Source organism: Ornithorhynchus anatinus, chromosome 1 (genome assembly GCF_004115215.2).
Source record: "Ornithorhynchus anatinus isolate Pmale09 chromosome 1, mOrnAna1.pri.v4, whole genome shotgun sequence".
Classification (NCBI taxonomy): domain Eukaryota; kingdom Metazoa; phylum Chordata; class Mammalia; order Monotremata; family Ornithorhynchidae; genus Ornithorhynchus; species Ornithorhynchus anatinus.
This window is the reverse complement of record NC_041728.1, coordinates 144,009,913-144,034,233: the sequence shown is the minus strand read 5'-3', so window position 1 is coordinate 144,034,233 and position 24,321 is coordinate 144,009,913. Positions and strand designations below refer to the sequence as shown.

Here is a 24,321-nt window from a genome sequence, read left to right as displayed (position 1 = left end):
TTTACTTAGGAGAAATCTTTCAATTTTATGCTGGGATGGTTTGCAAGTATAGCTTTATGGTGTGAACTTCTGAACAAAGTATATCTTTTTTAGAGAAAATACTATCTCATTAGAGATGGCTCCTTTTTTCAGACTTTTCTGAATGGGGTGATTTTGAAATGTGTCGCAATAAGGTTTGTTGAGCAGATGATAATATTATTGAAAACTAAGATTCTTCCAAGTAATTGGAAAAAAATAAATACATCTTTGGGTCTCGGTGCTATTGGAAGAGCTGCAATGTGGGAGTAAAGACTAACGCTGACAGAAATTAGCCCAGTTCCTCTGCCTCATTATTTTGCCTTGATTTGAGTTGCCCCGTTATGACCTGCGTGGTTTACATCTGTATATTGCTTATCTTGATGCTCTGACCCACATAATATCCTTGCTGCTAATGATGCCTCTTAAATATAACTCAGTTATATTGCTGCTGCCATCTCCCGAATCATATCAGCCCCACAGCTACCTCTATCATTTGTCAATTTAATTTTGCCTATCCTCTCCACTTGTGTATCTTAACATAATTACGTCTATAGTCAATTATTTACTCTGATTACTTTATTTGTAAAATTTTTTTCTCTGTCCCCCAACAGATTATGTCTCAGACTAAGCCCCACTTTTCACCATCTCCCACTCCCTTCTGTGTCATCCTGACTTGCTCCCTTTGCTCTTCCCCTTTCTCCCTGGTCCACAGCACTTACGTATATACCTGCAATTTTATTTATTTATATTGAAGTCTTTTTATTTGCATTGATGTCTGTCTCCCCGTCTCTAGACTGTGAACTAGTTGTGGGAAGGGATTATCTTTCTTTATTGCTGTATTATACTTTTCCAAGCATTTAGTACAGTGTTCTGCACACAGTCAGTGCTCAATAAATACTGAATGAATGAATGAAAGTAAACTTGTTGAGGGTGGGGAATGCCTTTTGTCCCTGTTGTACTACCCAAAGCGCTCAGTACAGTGCCTGGTATCCAGGGAGCACTCAATAAATACTATTATTACTAATCAATCAATCAATGGCATTTATGGAGCACTTTCTGAATGCAGAACATTGTGCTGATTGGGAGAATACAATAGCCTTTATTCCTGCCTTTAATGAATCAGTATGTGTCCTAGTGGATAGAACATGGGCCTGGGAGTCAGAAGAACCTGGGTTCTAATCCTGACTCCATGTGAGACCTTGGCCAAGTCATTTAACTTCTCTGTGCCTTATTTACTTTATCTAGAAACTGGGGATTAAGACTGTGAGCCCCATGTGAGACATGGACTGTGTCCAACCCGATTTAGCTTGTGCTACCCTAGTGCTTAATATAGTGCCTGGTACATAGTAAATGCTTAACCAGTACCATTTTAAAAAGAAAGACAAAAAGATGAGCTTAAAGTCTCGTGGGACTGTTCTCTTACTACACAAATTGCAATCCCAAAATGACTGAGTCTTAAAATCCAAGATTATTTTTCATTTATCTTGTTTTCCCAAGGAGGTGGTGGTGACCATGATGATAATGATGATGATTTCTGACTTTTTTAAGTGCTGAGAAAAGCACAGCCATCGCAGATCCTGCAGTAGCATTGAGGAGAACTGCAGGGATCAGGGATCAGTCTTCGGACTCCTCAACTCTCTTGTGAGGGTGAGGCTGGCCCTCATGAATACCAGACAAGGAGGTGCATATGATGTCACACGTGTTACACTGGACATCCAGAGTGATGAGATGACATCCCATGAGCCACTTCGCAGAGCTACTCTGATTTTTGTGTGATCATCATCATCAGTGGTGTCTACTGGATGTGTGCAGAGCACTGTACTGTTTGGTCCAAGAGCATTTCTCCAATAAAAGGGGGAGAACTCCTGAACCTCCAATTTTTCTTTTAATGATGTTAAAGTGCTTACTATTTGCCAGTGACTGTACTAAGCATTGGGGTAGGTACAAGGTAATCAGGTTGAACATAGTCCATGTCCCACACTGGGCTCAGTCTTAAATCCCCATTCTACAGATGAGGTAACTGAGGCGCAGAGAAATGAAGCGGCTTGCCCAAGGTCACACAGAGAACAGATGGGGGAGCGGAATTAGAACCCAGGTCCTCTGACTCCCAGGCGGTCTTCTGACTCCCAGGCCTGTACTCTTTCCATTAGGCCATGCTTCTTCCCACTTGCTCTAGTGCCTTTTTATTCCCCTCTCAGGGTCGTATAAACTCTGGTGCTAAGTCTGAACATTGGAATATCAGAATACGTCTGAACAGTGGTGGAAAGCTTGCTGCTGTTAATAGGACTAAGAATGCCCCGTATTGGAGCTGGGCAGGAGACAGATTAGCTGAAAACTGAATTTTTCATTGCCAGATCAGAAGATCAGCCTCCCTAGCGATGCCAGTCACACCCACAATTTGAAATATTGTAAACTGCGGGCCAGGAGTTCTACCTGGAATGCCAGACAGGGAGGGAGAAGATAGTCTCAGGCTCAGTTATCTGTCAAGATATATAAACCTGGACCTGCCTCTTCCCCTCCCTAGCTCCTAGACCTTGGCTTTTTCCTCTTCAGCCCAGCCCCTCATGACATTCAGATCTTGTACCCTCCCCTGGCCCAATCCTCATGCTACTCCCTATATTCTGACTCCTTTTAACATATTTTTTAAAAAAATAAATACATTCTCCCTCCCTCTTAGATTGTGAGACCCGTGTCAGACAGTGACTGTCTATTCTGATTGAATACATCTAGTACAGCTTGGCACATAGAAAGCACTTAGCAAATACCACAATTATTATTATTACTATCAGTATTTTTAATAACAGCTGCTACTAATGTTAAGTTTCATCGGGAGCCTCACTGCTGTTGGCCCTGCCACTCTGGCTTCTTTCAAAGCCTGTGGTTCCTTCCTTCTGGAGCCTGGCGGCAGTGCAGAGGGAGTGGGGTATAGGAGAAGCAGCAAGCTTTCTTGAAAAGCAGCATGGCCCAGTGAATAGAGCACAGGCCTGGGAATTAGAAGGACCTGGGTTCTAATACCGGCTCTGCCACTTGTCTGCTGTGTGACCTCGGTCAAGTCACTTAACTTTTCTGGGCCTCAGTTACCTCATCTGTAAAATGGACATTAAGACTGTGAGTGCAGTGTGCTCTACCCACCTTCCCCACCCCACAGCACTTGAGTATATTGGTATATATCTATAATTCAATTCATTTATATTAATGGTTGTATATATATAGCTATTTCTATTTATTTATATTGATGCTAGTGATGCCTGTTTACTTGTTTTGATGTCTGTCTCCCCCCTTCTAGACTAGGAGCTTACTGTGGGCAGGGATTGTCTTTCTTTGTTGCTGAACTATAGTTTCCAAGTGCTTAGCACAGTTCTCTGCACAAAATAAGTGCTCAATAAATACAAGTGAATGAATGAATGAATGAATGAATGATAGGGATTGTGTCCAACCTGATTACCACGAACCTTCCCCAGTGTTTAGAACAGTGATTGGCACACAGTGAGTGCTTAACAAATGCCACAGTTTTTATTATTATTATTAGGAGGGAAGGAGGTCCAAAATGGCCACCCAGCTCCCCATGCCCTCTGCCCCTTCCATTTTGGCTTTGCAGCCCTAGAAGGCGAGAACCACAAGGGGAAGGTGTCACTGAGCAGCAGTGGCCACCACCAGGTCTCTGCTGGATCATTGCAGTGGTTGTTAAAAATATGAATCAGTTAAAAATCAATCCATTGATGAGAATTATTGGCCGACTCTGGGTGCAGAGTCCTGTCCTAAGTGCTTGGGAAAGTACACTCTGGTAGATGTGGTAGACACAGTCCCTGCCCACAAGGACCTTACGTTCAACACAGAAATGAAATAGGAGCCAAAGGAAACAGAGAAGGGAGATGGGGGCTTGAGTCTAAGGTAAGGAGAGGGGACCCTGGAAATCAAGGGCCAGGGACCAGAAGGACTGGGCTTGGTGGGGTGAGAGGGGAGGGGAGCAAATATGATGAAGCGAAAACCTGAGAGGAAGCGATTTCCTCCAGACTGCAGCATAACCTCAGGGGCTGAGCTGTGGTTTCTGGAATCCTAGGGGAGGCTAGCTCTACCTAAGAGTATTGTGGTTCATAAAGATTAGAGATGAAAAATGAAACTTCAATCCATACTTCACTCTGCTGCCCAGATCATTTTCCTACAAAAACATTCAGGTCATATTTCCCCACTCCTCAAGAACCTCCAGTGTTTGCCCATCCAACTCCACATCAAACAGAAACTCCTTGTTGTTGTCTTATGCTGTCGAGTCATGTCCAACCCATAGCGATGCCATGGTCGCATCTCTCCCAGAATGCCCCAACTCCATCTGCAATCATTCTGGTAGTGGATCCATAGAGTTTTCTTGGTAAAAATATGGAAGTGGTTTACTATTGCCTCCTTCCCCGCAGTAAACCTGAGTCTCTGCCCTTGGCTCCCTTCCATGCCACTGCTGCAAAGCACAGGTGAGTTTTGATTTGTAGTAGATTGTCTTCCACTCCCTAGCCACTGCCCAAGCTAGGAATGGAATGGGTAGACCTCTGCTTGATTCTCCCTCCCAAAGTCAAGACTGGTAACTCTCCAGATGTGATCCTGAGAGGTCAGAAACTCCTTACCATTGGCTTTAAAGCACTTAGTCACCTAGGGAAGCAGCGTGGCTCAGTGGAAAGAGCACGGGCTTTGGAGTCAGAGTTCATGGGTTCGAATCCCTGCTTGGCCACTTGTCAGCTGTGTGACTTTGGGCAAGTCACTTAACTTCTCTGTGCCTCAGTTACCTCATCTGTAAAATGGGGATTAAGACTGTGAGCCCCACGTGGGACAGCCTGATTCCCCTGTGTCTACCCCAGCGCTTAGAACAGTGCTTGGCACATAGTATGCGCTTAAAAAATACCAACATTATTATTATTATTATTATCTCACCTTGCTACTCTCCTACTACAGCCCTGCCCACAAAATTCACTCCTGTATTGTTCATTCATTCAATCATATTTATTGAGCACTTACTATGTGCAGAGAACTGTACTAGGCACTTGGAATGTACAATTTGGCAGCAGATAGAAACAATCCCTGCCCAACCATGGGCTCACAGTATTGTTAACTTATGGAATAAATGCTCAATAAATATGATGGACTGACTGAAATTACTCATCTCCAATTTGGTTTGGCAAGATTCTCCCCTCCAGAACTAGTCTCTCACTCCTTTCCCTTTCCTGTGTTTGAAATAAAATAGCCTAAATGTGAGATTTCAAGATTTTGGTCATGTGGCCATTAGTAGTTTCCTTGAATTGCCTTGGGCTAGGAAAAAAGGTCATGGCTTTGAAAGAGGGAAGCATGTGGTAGAGTGAGACTACCCCTCCTGCTGCTTTTCAAAAGGGCCCGAAGCCATCCTTCAAGGGGCTAATCCAAGCCTGTACAAAAGCCTTCCACTTGGATTTCTCTCATTTTAAGTACTGTCTGCTGTATTCCACGTTTGGAAAGCTTTTTCAAGTCTCTGCATTAAAAATTTATCAACTCAAACTGAAACATAGGAACATTCCTCAGTGATTCCTTCCTAACCTGAAACAATAAGTAAGAAGTCAGGATGTTTATACTATTTTGTACCTTTCTAACTTTGCAAAGATTCACTGGGTAGAATTTTCCCTTTGCCAATTCCTGATAGTAATTTAAGCACTCCGACAAGTATGCTAATGACTTTGGGCCTCTAGGGAACCACTTAGTGACCTGGCCAGACACTTATTCTGCATAACAGTGTGAGGGGATGGTGCTCCCTCTGTATGATTGCAAGGATAGATTGGGCCATTCTTCTTCAGGAAATTCTGGTCTCCTGTGTGGAAGGCGGGGTGTTGGAGAAGTGGTAGAGAAGCAGCATGGCTTAGTGGATACAGGGTGAGCCTGGGAGTCAGAAGGACTTGGATTCTAATCCTGACTCCACCACTTGTCTGCTGTGTGACCTTGGGCAAGTTACTTCTCTGTGCCTTAGTGACCTCATCTGTAATAGGGATATTCAAACTGTGAGCCCCTCGTGAGACATGGACTGTGTCCAACCCGACTAGCTTGTATCTACTCCAGCACTTAGTACTGTGCCTGGCACATGGTAAATGCTTAACAAATACCAAAAAAAAAAAAAGAAAAAGGCCATTCCTAGCCCTGCCTCTTGTCTGCTGTGTGGCCTCGGGGAAATCTTTGTGCCTCAGTTTTCTCACCTATAAAATGGAGATTAAATACCTGTTCTCCCCCATCCCATGGGGGATAGAGACAGTGTCAGAACTAATTAACTTGTACCTACCCTAGCACCTAGTATAGGGGTTGACACATAGCAGTTAGCAAATACCACAATTATTATTATTAATAATGTTGTGGGAAAGGAGGAAGCAGATGTGAGTCTGGAGGGTTCATTAATTCAGTTGATTTTATTGAGCACTTAATGTGTGCAAAACACTGTACTAAGCACTTGGGAGAGTACAGTTTAACAAAAAGATACATTCCTGACCTCAAACCCTTGTGGGACCTCCGTAGCTTTAATATTGGCCAAAGGTTAGCTCCCTTAGGTCTTCTGATTGAAGGTGGAGGGGGCTATGAGAGTTTTGTTTAATTCTGGTGGGAACCAAACCATCAATCAATTGTATTTATTGAGCATTTACTGAGTGAAAGAGCACTGTACTAATCTCTTGAGAAAATAGAATATAACAGAGTTGGTAGACATGTTCCCTACCCAGAAGGAGCTTACAGTCTAGAAGGGGAGACAGACAGTAATAAATAAATAAATTACATATCTGTACATAATGTTGTGGGGCTGAGGGTGGGGTGAATAAAAGGTGCAAATCCAAGTGTGACAGAGATGCAGAAGGAAGTGAGACAAGAGGAAATGAGGGTTTAGTCTGGGAAGACCCCTTGGAGGAGATGTGATGAGGCTTTGAAGGTGGGGAGAGTGTCAGTTATGGCGGGATAGAGAGTTCTGGCATCGGCTTGCATGTTTTAGGGATAGGATCAGCCCCACTTAGTGTGATTACTGATGTTCCCATTTTTTTCAACACCTGCTTATGGAGACTAGATAAGGAAACAAAGGAAAATCTGCATATGGTATATGAAAGTACTTCATCTTGGGACCATGGCATGTTTGCAATGGGATAATCCACAGAGACCCGAGAGTATTGATCTTTCTGATTGAGCCACTGTTAGGCACGCTCATCAAATAAGAAACAAACCCATCACCTTAATTCAGATGAAACTCTTTCCTTCGTGTATAAAGATGTGGCTGCCTGCTGGCTCTCTCTGGTTCATTTCCTCTGGTCCATTTACTAGAAACCCACTCCCTCTCCCTCCCCCTACAGCCCACATTTATCTCATGCATACTCCTCTGCAGACTCAGGAAGCCAGCTGTAATGGGAAATTAAAAGGCTTATTCTTCCCCAAAATCAGTTCCCCTAAATTTAGGGATGCCAGATGTTTAGAGAGTCTCTGGAAAATATCCCAAATGTGTAGGTGGTTCTCTGAGTTCCTTGCCCTGCTCTGTTCAGGGCGCCCCTTCACTCTGTAATTTTGCAGACTCTCCCCTTATCCTAGAGGGGAACATACTGAATGGACAAGAGTCACATGTAAAATAGACCAGAAACGGGATTCTTTACTTGACCAGAGGTTTGTTCATTTCTTCTAGCTCTCGCCCAACACCTTCTACTAGTCAGTTGTATTTATTGAGCGTTTACTGTGTTCAGAGCACCGCACTAAGTACCTGGGAGAGTACAGTACAACAATATAATAGACACATTCCTTGCCCAGAATGAATTTACAGTCTAGAGGATGAGCTTACAGTCTAGAGGACTTCTGTCTGTGGCTCCCAGAGTATGCTTTTCTGGCAAGTTCAGCCCAAATAAGGCAACCCCCAGGAATAAACTAACTTGTGTTGAGACACAAATAAGCTACAGAGAGATTAATACTCTATTAAACAGGGCTAGGAGCTATTCCTTAGCAGTATGGTGTAGTGGATAGAGCACAGGCCTGGGAGTCAGAAGGTCACGAGTTCTAATCCTGGCTCCGCCACTTGTCTGCTGCGTGACCTTGGGAAGTCACAGGATTCGCTTCACTTCTCTGCATCTCACTTACCTCATCTAATCTACCCCAGCGCTTAGAACAGTGCTCGGCACATAGTAAGCGCTTAACAAATACCAACATTAATAATTATAGTATTTATTAAGTAAACGTGTCCTAGGCACTGTTCTAAGCCAGGGGGTGGAGACAATCAAATCAGGTTGGACACAGTCCCTGTCCCACGTGGAGCTCACAGTCTCAATCTCCATTATACAGATGAGGTAACTGAGGCTCAGAGAAGTCAAGTGACTTGCTCAAGGTCACACAGCAGTCAAGTGGCAGAGCCAGAATTAGAACCCAGTGATCTTCTGATTCCCAAGCCCGTGCTCTATCTACTATACCATGCTGCTTCTCAGCGCATTAAGCATACATTCAAAGGTATGTCCTTCCAAGTCAAATAATTTAGTACTTATATTGAAAAATATTGTGTGTGTGTGTGTGTGGCTGAAAAGGTCAATGAGGGACCCACAATCCTGGCCACACTGTGCACCCCAAAAGACTGTCCCTTGTTGTGTTATCATGTGTAATATTTTCGGCACCTTCTGGTGTTTTCTGTTTTGTCTCCTTGCCTCTCATTCTGTACAAAGGTTTTGCTCAAAGAGCCACCCCTTTTATTGAAAATCACACACCATTCAACCCTAGGCAATTGACTTCCAGTTTCCAGCTGGAAAGCAGCATTGTTGACATGAGATTATTTTTGCTGCTAGGTTACTGACTGCATCCCAGAACTTCGTTGTTTGTGATCTTGTCTTGCCATTTGATTTGAGTGTGGCCCTTAAAAGATGTTGATGGAATGGCATTTAATACCATTAGATTTAAAATGAATATACATCAGTGTGGGATATCCATTCGGTCTCCCACTGCAACTCAGCTTGCCCTCTTCATTCCTTTCAAAGTAACCTAATTACTGTGACTGGTTCTCCTCTCTTCCACTGTTCAGCTTTTTCTTATGCCATTCCCTGTCTACTTGGAACTCTCTCCCCTTTCATGTTCAACAGACCATTATTATCCCCATCTTGAAAAATTTCTGAAATCATATTTTCTCCATGAGGCATTCCTTGATTAATTTCTAATATTTCCTCCTTATAGTCCCCAGCTCTCAAATTGGCATTTTGCACCAGCTAAATACTCTAACTAAGCCCCCTTTTCCTCAGCTTCCCCTCCCTTCCACGTCACCTTGACTCGCTTCCTTTGCTCTTTCTCCCCTCCCCACCCCCCGGCAAATATGTATGTATGTGTATATCTATAATTCTATTTATTTATGTTGATGTCTGGTTACTTGTTTTGATGTCTCTTTCCCCCCAACTAGACTGTAAACCCCTTGTGGGCAGGGGTTGTCTCTTTTGATTGCTGAATTGTACTTTCCAAGCACTTGCTACAGTGCTTTGCACAAAGTAAGCTCTCAATAAATAGGATTGAATGAATGAGTGAATACTGGCAACCCCCTTGTAGTACTTATATCTATTTCCTATATGTTCTATTTACTTCCTCCTAACTGCAATTTACTTTAGTGCCTGTCTCCCCTGCTAATTGGTAAACTCCCAAAAACTTAGTACAGTGCTCCTCACAGTGTTCTGCAGACTGTAGATGTTCAATAAATACTACTGATTGAGAGCAGCACAGGAGCAAGGTGGCTTAGTGGCTAGAGCACCGGCCTGGTTCTAATCCTGGTTCCGCCACATGTCTGCTGTGTGACCTTGGGCAATTCACTTCACTTCTCTGGACCACAGTTGCCTTTTCTGTAAAATGGGGTTTAAGAGTGTGAGCCCTATGGGGGTCGTTTAGACTGTGAGCCCGTCATTGGGCAGGGATTGTCTCTATCTGTTGTCGAATTGTACATTCTAAGTGCTTAGTACAGTGCTCTGCACATAGTAAGTGCTCAATAAATACTATTGAATGAATGACAGGGACTGTGTCCAGCCTGAATGATTTGTATCTACTCCAGTGTTTAGAATGGTGTTTGGCACATAGGAAGTGCTTAGCAAGTACCATTAATACCATTATTATTATTATTATAATTTAAATGACTGGTTTGATAGTGACACTGCACTGTTGGTGTTAGGTGGTGTTCCCTATTTGCCCCTCTTTGGGCAGATATTTTAAATGCCTCCTTCCACCTCCCCGCCTCAAGAACCAGAAGAAGAGCCACATATAGCTTCAGAGCGACATTTCAGACCTCTGTTATTTTCAATAGTAGAAGCCGCAGCAGCCACCTAGATGGCTGCTTCCACCACCGCTGCCCTAGCCGAACTGGTCCTTCCTGGATGGGCATGAAGAGGACTTTCAGTCATGGCTGGAATGACATTTTTTGGAGATGCCAGGAAATTCCATTCTGGCGTGACCTCACGTTAAGATTTTTGCCAGAGCTCTCTCAGGATGCTGCCCTTTCCATCCAGTGGTGGAGGTGGCGGTCTGGCTCAGGACAAATCAGTTCACCAGGGCTACTGCTAAAGCCTCCGCCACCACTAATCAGGTCGATGCAGGGGGCGACCTTAGCTCCTGACTCCACTAATGTCGTCCGTTCTGAGCCAAACTGACATCAGGGTTTCTGCTACTATGGTTGCAGTGGTGGCTAAAGAAGCTGTAGAGGTAATGGGAGGCAGAAACTATGGTGGTGGGGGCCTTCTCCAACTCATTTCCCCTGTTTGCTGGAAAGAGCAGGACCCTGGGAGTCAGAAGGACCGAGGTTCTAATCCTGGCCCCACCACTTGTCTGCTGTGTGACCTGGGGCAAGTCACTTCACTTCTCTGTCCCTCAGTGACCTCATCTGTAAAATGGGGAATAAGACTGTTAACCCCAGGGGGACATGGCCTGTGTCCAAGCTGATTAGCTTGTGATAATAATCATAATTAATAATTGTGGTATTGGTTAAGTGCTTATTACTTGCAGGCACTGTACTAAGCACTGGAGTGGTTACAAGCAAATCAGGTTGGACACAGTCCCTGTCCCATGTGGGGTTCACAGACTCAAACCCCATTTTACAGATGAGGTAACTGAGGCACAGAGAAGTGAAGTGACTTGCCCAAGGTCACAAGCAGACAAGTGGTGGGGGCAGGATTAGAAGACATGACCCTGTGATTCCCAGGCCCGTGCTCAATCCACTATGCCATGCTCCTTCTCATACTACACCATACTGCTTGTATCTAACCAGTGTTTAGAACAGTGTTTGGCACATAGAAAATGCTTAATAAATACCATCATCATTATTATTATTCTGCCTTTATCTTAAATCTGCATTTCTTGTCTCTCTCACTTTCCATTTTTCTCTTGTGTTCCCTTTCTCCGTTTTTCCTCCATCTCCATCCAGGCTAATATTAACACAGGGGCTAACAGGGCTTCAGGCCAAGAGGCTCAGGTTAAAGGTGGGGTAGCTCACCCAATCCCCCAAATCATACCCCCTCTTGACCATACCAATATAAGTTGCTGCTTGGGACATTCTATAACCTAGCCCTCACACTTTGCTTCTCTGATGCTAACCTTCTCACTGTACCTCGATCTTGCCTGTCTTTCTGCTGATCCCTAGCCCATGTCCTGCTTCTGGCCTGGAACACTCTCACTCTTCTAATCCAACAACCACTTACCCCTCTTCAAAACCTTAATGAAGGCACATCTCCTGAGGCCTTCCCAGACTAAGCTCCATTTTGCCTCATCTCCCACTCCCTTCTGCATTGCCTTACTTGCTCCCTTTGCTCTTCCTCTCTCCCAGCCCCAAAACACTTATGTACACATCTGTAATTTTATTTAGCCCTTTGGTCTTTCCCACTCCCAGCCCCAAAGCATTTATGTACATATATATATAGTTTTATTTATTTGTTTTGATGTCTGTCTCCTCCACTCTAGACTGTGAGCTTGTTGTGGGCAGAGAATGGCACCGTTTATGCTTGACACAAAGTAGGCACTTAGTAAATACCATTATTATTATTATTACTGTTGTATTGTACTTTCAAGAGCTTAGTAAAGTGCTCTGTGCACAGTAAGCATTCAATAAATATGATTAAATGAGTGAATGAATTATGAAGCTGCCATCCTTTCTAAAATGGTTCCACAAGCCAGCCTGTGCTGGCATTTATGACGCTTAAAGAGTTGCAGAGCTTTAAGTTGAGGGGATTGAGGGGATTGAGGGGATTGAGAAACACAAGAGGGGAGCCTACATGTCTCAGAGTTCACCCCACATAACACCCTACCAACCACAAGCTTGTTTGGAATTGCATAAATTAAGAAGGATCTCAGGAATGGAAACAAACCTCAGTGTGTTTTTCTTGTTGTCAAATGTCTTTTGGAAAGCTTCACTGAAACATATTTAAAAGTATTAGACTCTGATGAGACTTTTCTTTGGAAGATTGAAGTTGGGAACTCTCAACTATACGTCACCAAATTGGCCACCCTGTATTTAAGGTTACTATAGAAGTAGTAGTACTATGGAAGTAGAAACTCCAACCAGGATCCAGTTACCGGGTCAGCTGGGAAGACCCCAACCAACATAGCTGAAGGCCGATTCCCAGACAAGTCTGGATATAATCAATGACACAAATGCTAAAATGCTAAAGTCGAGGTCTACAAGGGACATTTATAAGGTAGTATAAAGCTACTGAGTTTGAACACTGCCAGGGCCAAATGGGTGATCTGCCTCCCAGAAATCAGACACCTTATGCTTGGGCCATGTGACTGGCTGTCCAAGAGCTTTACTTGGAGATAAGATTCATAAGGTGGATTTAGTCTAAAATATCCCCTAATTGGGTTTCTGACCAAATTAATCTGCCTTAGCTTCATTTTTATTCTACGTAGAGAGAATTTAACTTAGTTACTGCCTGAAAATCTCTTCTATGTGTCAGTAAGAGCAGACAGACAAAATGGGGATTGGGAATGTCAGCCCCACATGGGCCAGGGACAGTGTCCTTCCCAATTTGCTGTTATCCACTCCAACGCTTAATACAGTGCCTGACACAAATACCACAATTATTATTATTATTATTAAAAGGAAGTTTCTAACCCCCTGACTTCACTTCAAGGGAACTTCACTCTGCCCTCAGAAGAATCCCACTCCACCTCAAAAAATGGGTGGAGCTCTGTCACTCAGGACTACAGGGGGCCCAGCCTCCTTCCAGAATTTTCCAACAATTTTGGGGGGATGAGAGGTTGGCCTTCTACCCGGCTTGTGACCATATAAATACATGAATTCAACAAATTGGCTAGAAGAAGAAACATTCATATAGGACTGCAGATAGATCTACTAAATCTCTAGCAGTGATTCAGGCATCAGCAAAGAAAATTTCATTTTAACAAGCATTTTACTGAGAATCACTGTGTCTCAAATTCACAGTAATTGCTTTCAGTTTCAACAACAGTTCCCTGCCCAGTAGCTGTAGAATGCAAGAGGCTCTTGAGCCTACTTGCTTTCCCCAGAGACTGCTTGTCAGCTGGTTAGCAGAGTGTGTGCCAATTTAAAAGCTTAAGCAGCTATGGTTATGATATTGACAAGAGTTTGGGCACTGGTTTTTAAGGCTAAAAAGAAATATACGGAGGAAGAATGAAAGGGAAAGGAAAAAGGAAAACCTCGTGTCCTTTTTGGAAAAGACTAAAACAACTTGATTGATGGCTGTTTTCATCCTGATTCAGATGAGCAACTGAGATCGGTGCATTCCATATCTCAATATAGCTACGTCTACTCCTTTTTAACCTTTTGTAGGCAGATGTTTTTAGAGAAAATATCTTATAGATTAATCTTTCTAAATTACAGTACATTGTCCACATTCATGACAGCGAGGGGCTTTATAAATGACTGGCCCCCATTTTGTGTGGGAATGGGAGGAGGGAGAGACTGATCATTTTCTTGATAGAAAACTCATTTTACCTCGTGGTTGATGTTCTTTTGAAGGCCACGGTTTGCTAACCTTTTGGAATGGAAAGTCAGGTGTTTTTCCTAGTATGGGCTGGTTTGGAATCAGTGAGAACTATGACTCTCTGTATTACTGTTTTTAGATCCTTCTTAATTTATGCAATTCCAAACAGGAGGAGGAAATCCTCCTGAAAATTGAGTTTCATTTGCAAAACAACCCTGGAGCTGTTATCTACAGTCTATGGGTTAAGGGAAAGATTGTCCTTTATAGAGGAGCAACATGGCCTCGTGGTTAAAGCACGACCTCGGAGAACCTAGGTTCTAATCCCGTTTCCATCATTTGTCTGCTGTGTGACCATGGGCAGATCACTTCTTTGGGTTTCAGTTTCCTCATCTGTAAAATAAGTATTAAGACTGTGAGCCCCATTAAGACTGTGGGACATGGACTATGTTCAACCTGATTAGCTTGTATCTATCCCAGCGGTTAGTACAGTGCCTAAGCACATAGTAAGCACTTAATAAATACCATTAAAAAATAGAAATGTTCAAGCAGCCTTCTGAGATATTCTGAGCTATTCAATTTACTGAATCCTCAATATATGTTGTTGTCTTATACTGTTGAGTAATGTCCAACCCATAGCAACGCCATAGACACATCTCTCACAGAACACCCCACTTCCATCTGCAATCTTTCTGGTAGTGTATCCATAGAGTTTTCTTGGAAAAACTACAGAAATGGTTAACCCTTGCTTCCTTCCGCGCAGTAAACAAGTCTCTGCCCTTGGAAGAGATACAGGGGGAGATACAGGGTAATCAGGTTGTCCCACGTGAGGCTCACAGTTAATCCATATTTTACAGATGAGGGAACTAAGGCACAGAGAAGTGAAGTGACTTGCTCACAGTCACACAGCTGACAAGTGGCAGAGCCAGGATTCGAATCCATGACCTCTGGCTCCCAAGCCCGGGCTCTTTCCACTGAGCCACGCTGCTTCTCTACTGCTCACTACTGCCCCGCATAGATGAGTTTTGACTTGTAGCAGATTGCCTTCCACTCACAGGCCACTGCCCAAGCTAGGAATGGAATGTGTAGGCCTCTGCTTGACTCTCCCTCCTGTAGTCGTGACTGATAGAATACTGGAAACTCTCCAGGTGTGACCCTGAGAGGGATCAATATATGTATCCACCCTAAATTCTTGTAAGCAAGTATTAATTTGAGCTGCTGCAACCAGTGCAGGCTGGATTTTACTGTCTTTTGCTCATGCACCTGGAATAAATCTAATTCCTGCCATGGGAAGGATGAATATGACATTCGTATCTGCTGAAAATTCCACAGAGCAAAGGCAAGACTATTTTCAAAGAGATGCTTTGAGTTCATATCAGACTGTCCTAGTCAAAAGTTAATTATCTCCCCAGATAAGTATATCAGTTTATCTTAAGATGGGAAAGTAATTTGGTCATATGAACAGCTATACCAGTGGAAATACGATCAATTCAAATTAAAATGACAAATACAGATTAGCCAAGCTGACATCTTATCTAGTTATGAAAGCTCTAATATTCTAATTCTCATAAATATGGAACATTTTTGACTCAAATGAGATTGAACACTTTATAGCCTAGGACATAATATTTTTCTTCTTGAAAAGGGGCATGCGTCTAGAATTTTGAGGCTGCAAAAGACTTTAGGAGACTAATTACCCATTTACTACTTCCCAGGAAGACTGTATCCAAGCACTTCCATAAAGAGAGTAGTTTATTCCATTCTTAAAAATCTCTAAGCAAGGTTTTGTTGGGGGAAAAATACTTTTAAAATTATCTAGTAGGGGCAGAAAATAATTTTTAGCAAAAAGTTATTAAGCAGTTTAGCACCAACCCAAAATGTGAAGAGGTGAAACCTAAGAAAAGTGTGGGCCTCACTATATTATTCACATTGTACTTTTGACTCTAGATAGTCTCTACATATGGAACAATATTACATTTCTTTGAAGTTAAAAGCATTGCTTTCAATTTAAAAGTCTATTTTAACGACTCCCTGGGCTGTATGTTCAATATAAAAATAAAGTGCTGGATTTTTGAGACCTCTGGAATTTGCAATCTGAATTTCCCTTCATTCTTTTTGAGAAAGCTAAATTGTCTTTAGGGGCCTACCTAATTTTAAAATAGTTTTCACACTTGAAATGTGTCTTTATTAAGCATTTTCAAGGCACCCAGAGATTCTTGACATTCAACCATAGATCAGTGGTAATCATTACATTGTGCTCTTGGGCTGCTTGGTTGCTGAACTTTGTACTACCTTGGAAAGGCTCTGACAAGGAGTAGGGTAACCATGGATATGGTATTTACACTTCTAAAAGGAGTTGGAGGTTAAGGCAGTCCCCTAACAAAATGGGGAATGATTTATCCATAACTTGCATAGAAAATAAATCCGATATGTGCAAGTGCTGAATAAAGAGCTCTGTGAATGGGGCCAAGCTTGCTTCCTGCTGGCATTTTCCCCATAGAAAATGGACAAAAGAGAAATATGGAGGTAGATAAATTAGGATTTGGAAGCTTTGCAAGATTTACTAGCCTCTAGAAATTTACTGGAAATGGGATGCTGGTCACATTCCTACCTCTGAATTGATTTTCATCGTCTCTTCAGTGTGGTAAAGTAGCAGTTTTTGCCCAGAAGAAGTTAGGTTAACGTAGACCTGCAGGCAAGGGTACTGTGAGATTTTCCAGCAGTCTGGACCACAGCTAAATGAGCAATTAAATGTTTCTGTGATGGATGCATTAAGCAATGTGCACTGAGACTCTTCAATCCACACACTAAGGAAAGAAACAGAAGACAAAACAAAACATATAGAAAACTGCAGTGAGAAATACGCACAATTAAACCTGTTTTCTTCTTACTTTTATCTGCACCATTATCTTCTGAATTACGCTAACTAGTTGAATAAGTATATTTCAATTTTATGAATTTGGGCTTTCTTAAAGACTGCTAATTTTATCTAATCTTTTGCTTGGCTCAGGATGGCCCACTCAGAACTATGTCCATTGAATGTAGTTTGGATTTTAGTGCCTGTTTTGTCTAATTGTACTTATGCTTTCAAAACAGCCAGGAGAAAAGAAACCTCTTAACAGGGATTACTAGTCACGGCCCAAATCTTCATGTCCTATAAACCTGAAAGGAGGAAAACTGTAAATAATTTCCAGATGATTATTGGATACAGCTATTTTGGTTGGGATTCTAAGATATATGATAGATCATTTTACGATCAGTGATAAACTTCTATAATTATGTAATGACAGTGACAGTCAAATGCTTCCTTAATATGATTATTATTGCTAACATTCATTAAGCTCTTCTAATGTGCACAGTTCTGCACCAACCACTGGAGAGATACAAAAAATATGACTCATAAGGGTCTCATCATCTGTTGGAGAAAATAGATATAATGATAACAATATAATAAATATACAAGTTTACTTCTTGGAGAAGTCAGTCTCTAGTAACTCATTGCTCAGCGAAACTGTTCTTAGCTCAAACAGCTACTACATTTCCAGTTTTCTAAAAGTTGCAGGAGCTAGCACCTCGAGAACAGTGATTACATCTACAAATTCTCAAATCTACAAACTCTCTTGTATGTCCTCAAGACCGTCCTTAGCACAGTGAAATACACATGAAAACACTCAAAAGATACTATTGACTGATTGGAAAACAAGCTTCGCTTCTCCAGGGATTGGAGGATCAGGAAAGGATACTTTCTACTCTGCAACTCTGGGCTTGATATACACACACTAGTAGAACTGCACTGCTCAATTTTTATTATGTTTTTTTTTCTTTCGGTGTAACTGTATGCCAGAGGCAGGACCCTGATTGATAGACTTGACAGACCAAATATCGCATCAGATATAGTCAATTGCATTTTCCTGAGTCAGAAAATAGAGGGCATGCTCACAATCTTGTGATGTCTTTAGATGGTTCTGAACAGATGCGACAATCTGAAGTTGTTCTGGAGCTCAGTGAATGAAAGGGAATCGAAGTTCTCAGCTTTTCGTGGAGAACAAAAACAGCCGAAGGCCATCGGTAAAACCGAATAAAGCAATAACAACTGTGAAATGTGATGCCTTTATTTGAACAAATTGCTGTATTTCAGTTGGATTTTGTTTCTTAACATGAAGGTGTTAATTTACATGGAGAAATGAATGTTATAAAATAGCTTGATTCCTTCTAAATTAAACCTCCATTTTTCATTTGAAAGAACATTGTTTCTGTAGGCAGCTGAATATTACTTTGGCTCTCTACTGAATTAAACTAGTGCTGTGTTTTACTGTGGCAGCTAATCCTCACTTTTATGGACATCAGTGGGCTGCAGATGAGCTAATAGGAGGAATATTATGTAAATACACTGTGGGTGCAGACCTACTCAGAATCTAGCATTTCCATTTTCTCTACCCCTGTTACTCAACTAATGGTAAATTGGAAAACTGAAAATAAGTAACACACTTTTGTTTGCTTGATGTGGTGCCAGGGGGTAGGGAAGAGAAGGAAGGCAAGATGAGAATACGAGTCTGGAAGAAGTGTAAAAGGCCAGGGAGGCTTAGTGGAAAGAGGACAAGATTGAGAGACAGAGGACCTGGGTTCTGATCCCAGCTTCATCACTTGCCTGTTGTGTGTAAATTTAGGCAAGCCACTTAACTCCTCCATGCCTCAGTTTCCTCATCTTTAAAATGGGTATTAATAATAATAATAATGACTGAGGTATTTGTTAAGTGCTTACTATGTGTGAAGCACTGTGCTAAGCGCTGGGGTGGATACAAGCAAATGGGCTTGGACACAGCTCCTGTCCCACAAGGGACTCACAGTCTCAATCCTCATTTTATAGATGAGGTAACGGAGGCCCAGAGAAGTGAAGTGACTGGCCCAAGGTCACACTGTAGACAAGTGGCAGAGCCAGGATTAGAACCCATGACATTCTGACTCCCAGACCCGTGCTCTATCCACTACGTCACACTATCCTCTCCCCATCTTAGACCGTGGACCCCACGTGGGACAGGGACTATGTCTGATTAGATTGTATTGTTTCTACCTCAGCACCCTGCAAACAGTAAACCCTTTTCAAATGCTATTATTATTAGGCTCCAAGAACCTCAACAGATTAGAGAACATTACCTTTGCATGTAGGAACGAAGGAGTGTGATTCCCAGGAGAAAGTACATCATAATGGAGCACACCATCATGGCCAGTCCCAGAAGAATGGCCCGGTCTTCTCCAGCTTTCAAAGCAGTGACAGTTTTCCTTTTATCCAGGAGGTCGTGGTCCCTGATTTTTTGGTAAATATTTCTGAGGTTGAAAATAATACATTCTTATGTGACGTTCACATTCAATCAGTGCACCCCTGGAAGGTGGGTAAGTCCACCATTAAGGCCTTCTCGGGAGCAGGAAAGCCTTAGAAGGAGCCTTCAGTGATTGGATTCCTGCTGATAGAGCAGGACATGCCCCTCTGGAATAGTCCAAAAACACAACAGGGAGCGGAAACAGAAACCCTTTTATTATAAATGTAAAAATTTACTCTTTAGGTGTTTTGAAATTATCTGCCCATAGCCCTACCCCACCCCAAATCTTGAAAAATAACCATCTTTCTCCTTTCCCCTGAAATTCTTTAGATAAGTCCACAAAAACTCATGCCTTCTGCTCCCTGAGAAATTTGTCATTCAGTAACAATTTGTCATTTTTCCCATTTTTAATAATGAGGCAAACAAACAGTAAAATAAATGCCAGTACATTGTAGGCACAGACCCAGCTTCCTCTTTTATTTCCATTGTTCACAGATGAAGGAGTCCTTTTTTGTAGATTCTCAACCATGCCATCTTTTTCAAATTTGACTTGCTTTTTACGTTTATGTTGATTTATGAATCATGAGGAAAATGAAGGTGAAGGAATAATGATGTGGCATTAATTTCACCAACATTTAGCTGAGCCACATTTTAGAGTGTGGTGGCAGAATAGAATAAAAACAATGATTATTCTTAGAATTGCAGGGATGGTGTCTTTCAAGTGTTTTTTACACAGCCCTCCGTTATACTTCAATTACTTCAGTTGGAGAGTCAGCATTTCCCAAAGAAGTTACTTTTTTTTTTTTTACCAGAGAGAGCCATTAATGTAAAGGAATGGAAGAAATACATAAGTAGTGTGGGGAAATTAGAAAACCAAAAGCCTGGAAGATGAATGAAGGATCTGGGAAAGAGAGGGGAAAGACCTGGGGAGAATGGGACAGCTGGAAAAAGAAGGTAGGAGAAGAGAAGATGAGGTCTAGAAATAGAGTGGCAGATGCAAAAAGAGGAGGGGGGAAGAGAGTTAAAAGCAGAGAGAAGGGGGTCTTGGGACTTAGGAGTAGAAGGAAATATTACTTTCTTTGGTTTGTTTTTAAATGGTAATTTTTAAGCCCTTACTATGTACCAGCCATTCATTCTAAGTGCTGGGGTAAATACAAGCTAATTGGGTAGGAGAAAGTCCAAGTTCCACATGGGGCTCAGGGTCCTCATTTCCTTTTATAAATGAGGGAACTGAGGCACAGAGAAGTGTAGCATCTTGCCCAAGGTCACACAGCAGACAGGTGGCGGAGCTGGGATTAGAACCATGCTCTATCCACTACACCAGGCTGCTTCTCTGAATCAAATGGACCATTTGGTATACACTGACAGTCACTAGATCATTCATGAAGGAGGATTTATATCCACTGATGAGGAAAATATAAAGATCAATAAAGAATCATACCAGAGAGTGAGAAAGGATGGTTATCTTTTTATTCTCATTACCATCAGTATATTTAGTGAGCAACTCTATATGCAGAGAGCCCTCACTAGACACTTGGGAAATGTACCAAAACAAACCATTTTCACCCTTTTTATCATTGAGTTTGGCTACTTCTTTAGGGTTCCTACAGGTCTCTCAGCACTATCATTCTTCTAGGGCTTCTCTGACTCTCCAAGAACTATAATCTGCTACCCTGTAACATGGTGATTATGTTCTTGATGAACTCTGCATTGAGGAATTCTTGCATTGTGGACTGTGCACTTCGTTGGACACTGCACATATTCTCACAGCCATTCCTTCCAACAGTGTATTGCGCTCTATCCAGAAACACAAGAACTGTCAGAAAAACAGCCCCTACTTCCCCACAGTGTCCTAGCGAAAGTGTTTAGCAAAAGCATGCGTTACGGAGGAATTACTTTCACACCTGCCTATTCATCTCCCTTTCCTCAATTGACCAGTGGTATTTTTGAGCACTTATTCTGTGCAGAGCCCTGTACTAAGCACATGGAAGAGTAATGATAATTATGATACTTGTTAAGCACTTACTAGGTGCCAAGCACTATTCTAAGTGCTGGGATAGATACAAGTTAGGCAGATTGGACACAGTCCCTGTCCCACATGAGACTCACACTCTTAATCACTGTTTTACAGATGGAATAACTGAAGCTCAGAGAAGTTAAGTGATTAGGCCAAGGTCACGTAGCAGACGTGTGGAGGATCTGGGACTTGAACTCAGGTCCTTCAGACTCTTAGGCCGCGGTCTATCCACTAAACTACACTGCTTCTCTTACAGTACAGTACAAAAGAGTAGACCTGTTACCTGCCCAAAATGAGCTTGCAGTCTTGGACAGGTGGCAGACATTATGAATAAATAATTTACAGATATGTACATAAATGCTTTGGGGCCCAGGGTGAGATGAATACCAATTGCTCAAAGGGTATTCATTAATTAATTAATTCATTCATTCAATCATATTAACAATATTAATGAATCATATGAATTTATACGTATGAATCGTATTAATTCAATTGAGATAGATGAGATTAAGGCACAGTGAGTAAACTGGTGCTAGAGAAGTGGAGTGTGCAGGCTGGGTTATAGTAGGAGATCAGTGAGGTGAAGTAGGGAAGGGTGAGTTGATTGGATTGACTGCTTTAAAACCCATGGTATGGCATTTCTGTTGAATGCAGAGTTGGATGGGCAGCCACTGGAGATTCTTAAGGAGTAGGGAGTTGTGAACTGAACACATTTTAGAAAAATGATCCAGTCATCAGTGTGAACTATGGACTAGAGTGGGGAGACACAGGTGGCAGGGAGGTCAGTGAGCAGGCAGATGCAGTAGTCAAGGCGGGATAGGATAAATGCTTGAATAGGTTTTGTAACAGTTTAGATGTAGAGGAAAGGACAGACTGTAGCGATGTTATGAAGGTAGAACTGGCAGGATTTGGTAACAAATTGAATATTTGGGTTGTATGGATTAGGATGGATTTGTGAGAAGAAAGTCATCAGTGACCTTAGAGAGGGCTGTAATATGGAGTGAAGGGGTGGAAATCAAATTGGAGGGGATCAAGGAAAGAGCTGCAGAAGGGGGAATGGAGTCAGCAGGTATAGACAACTTGCTCAAGGATAGGGTAGGGAATGCCCAAGCATGTTTAAAAGGAGAGGGGAAGAAGTCATTGGAAAGTGAATGGTTGAAAATGGCAGTCAAGGAGGAAAGAAAGGAGGGAGCAAATGTTTCAGTAAGGTATGAAGGGATGGCATTGGAGGTGCAGGGGGAAGGGGTAGATTTTGGGAGTAGGAGAGATATCTTCTTGAGATACCGCAGAGAATAGAGGAGGAGCAAAGGGAAGGGGCGTATTGGAAAGGAGCAGGGGAGATTTTAGGAAGATACTCCCTGATGGTTTAATTTTGTTGATGAAGTATGTGGCCAGGTCATTGGGGAAAAGACCTGGTAGGGGTAGGGAGACAGGAGGTGTGAGGAGAGAGTTAATAATAATAATAATAATGTTGGTATTTGTTAAGCACTTACTATGTGCTGAGCACTGCTCTAAGCGCTGGGATAGATACAGGGTAATCAGGTTGTCCCTCATGAGGCTCACAGTCTTAATCCCCATTTTACATATGAGGTAACTGAGGCACTGAGAAGTTAAGTGACTTACCCAAAGTCACACAGCTGACAGGTGGCAGAACCAGGATTAGAACCCATGACTTCTGACTCCTAAGCCAGAGTGGACTCTTTCCACTGAGCCATGCTGCTTCTCTCCAGTTAAACATCTGAAACAGCTGGTGGAGGTAATGGGCATGGGAGTGAATTACAAAGGAGAAGTGTTGTTGGGTAGAGGAGAGAGCTGAATTAATTCATCCATTCAATCATATTTAGTGCATACTGTGTGCAGAGCACTGTACTAAGCCCTTGGGAGAGTCCTGTTCCCTACAGGACCGATTTGCAAAGAGGATGTGTGTGTGTAAGAGATAATTGGGGGTTGTTGTCTGATAGAGGAATTTCAAATTTGGAGACGATAGAGATTGAACAGTGACTAGAGATGAAATAATAATAATCATTCATTCATTCATTCAATAGTATTTATTGAGTGTTTACTATGTGCAGAACACTGTACTAAGCACTTGGAATGTACAATTCGGCAACAGATAGAGACAATCCCTGCCCAATGACGGGCTCACAGTCTGAATGGAGGAGACAGACAGCAAAGCAAAACAGAACAAAACAAAAACAACATGATCAAGATAAATAGAATCAAGGAGATATACACCTCATTAAAATAAATAGAGTAATAATATATACAAATGAGCACAGTGCTGAGGGGAGGGGAAGGGGGAAGAGCAGAAGGGAGGGAGGGTAATGGTACTTGTTAAGTGCTTAACTATGTGCCAGGCACTGTACTAAGCCACAAATGTGTGTCCGATTTAGTGCGAGGTGGGTATGAACAGGAGGGCAGTGGAGTTGAGGAGTGAGAGGAAATGGACAGAGGAAATGGACAGTGCTCCTGCTGCTCTTAATAATAATGATGATGATGGCCATTGTTAAGCGCTTACTATATGCAAAGCACTGTTCTAAGTGCTGGAGAGGATATAAAGTGAACAGGTTGTCCCATGTGGGGGTGACAGTCTTGATCCCCATTTTGCAGATGAGGTCACTGAGGCCCAGAGAAGTGAAGTGATTTGCCCAAAGTCACACAGCTGACAAGCGGCTGAGCTGGGATTTGAACCCATGAACTCTGACTCCAAGCCTGGGCTCTTTTCACTGAGCCATGCTGCTCTTGCTGCTCCGGCTCCTATTATAATTACTGTTAATACTACTATTACTATCTACCCTCTCTTTAGGTCTCATTTTCATTGATGAATCCTTCTCAGGCATTCTAAGACTTTCCATTCAAACTCCAATTCTTTCAACTTGATCCCTCTGAGGACTATTTTTTGAAGCACAAATCGGCAGCTAACTGTCCCAGGCAGGAAGCCCTTTACATCTGTGACAACCTAAGCTTCACTGGCTCCACGGACCTGATGTAAAATGATAACCTGAAACTACTCTCCTATTATTATTTATCAAAATCTATTTAACTCTGA

At 42.3% G+C, this 24,321-nt stretch overlaps 1 protein-coding gene, 1 non-coding gene and 1 pseudogene across 4 annotated transcripts in view; all 3 read right to left on the bottom strand.

Annotated features, from left to right (window-relative positions):
- The window catches only part of KCNMB2 (potassium calcium-activated channel subfamily M regulatory beta subunit 2), a 272,259-nt gene that overhangs the window by 3,982 nt on the left and 243,956 nt on the right, over positions 1–24,321 (bottom strand). For 2 of the 3 annotated variants that reach the window (XM_029074399.1, XM_029074346.1), the window contains exons 3-4: positions 19,092–19,262; positions 16,549–16,744 (exon numbers count right to left, since the gene is read on the bottom strand). In XM_029074399.1, coding sequence (XP_028930232.1) covers positions 16,549–16,744; positions 19,092–19,262 — 367 coding nt within the window. The remainder of the gene's footprint in view (positions 1–16,548; positions 16,745–19,091; positions 19,263–24,321) is intronic. The other variant, XM_029074596.1, reaches the window with a different exon arrangement.
- LOC114816607 lies at positions 4,492–4,618 on the bottom strand (annotated as a pseudogene).
- On the bottom strand, positions 14,966–15,103 carry LOC114815490. Its single transcript, XR_003763270.1, has one exon. It is a non-coding gene; the product is annotated as a small nucleolar RNA SNORA7 (small nucleolar RNA).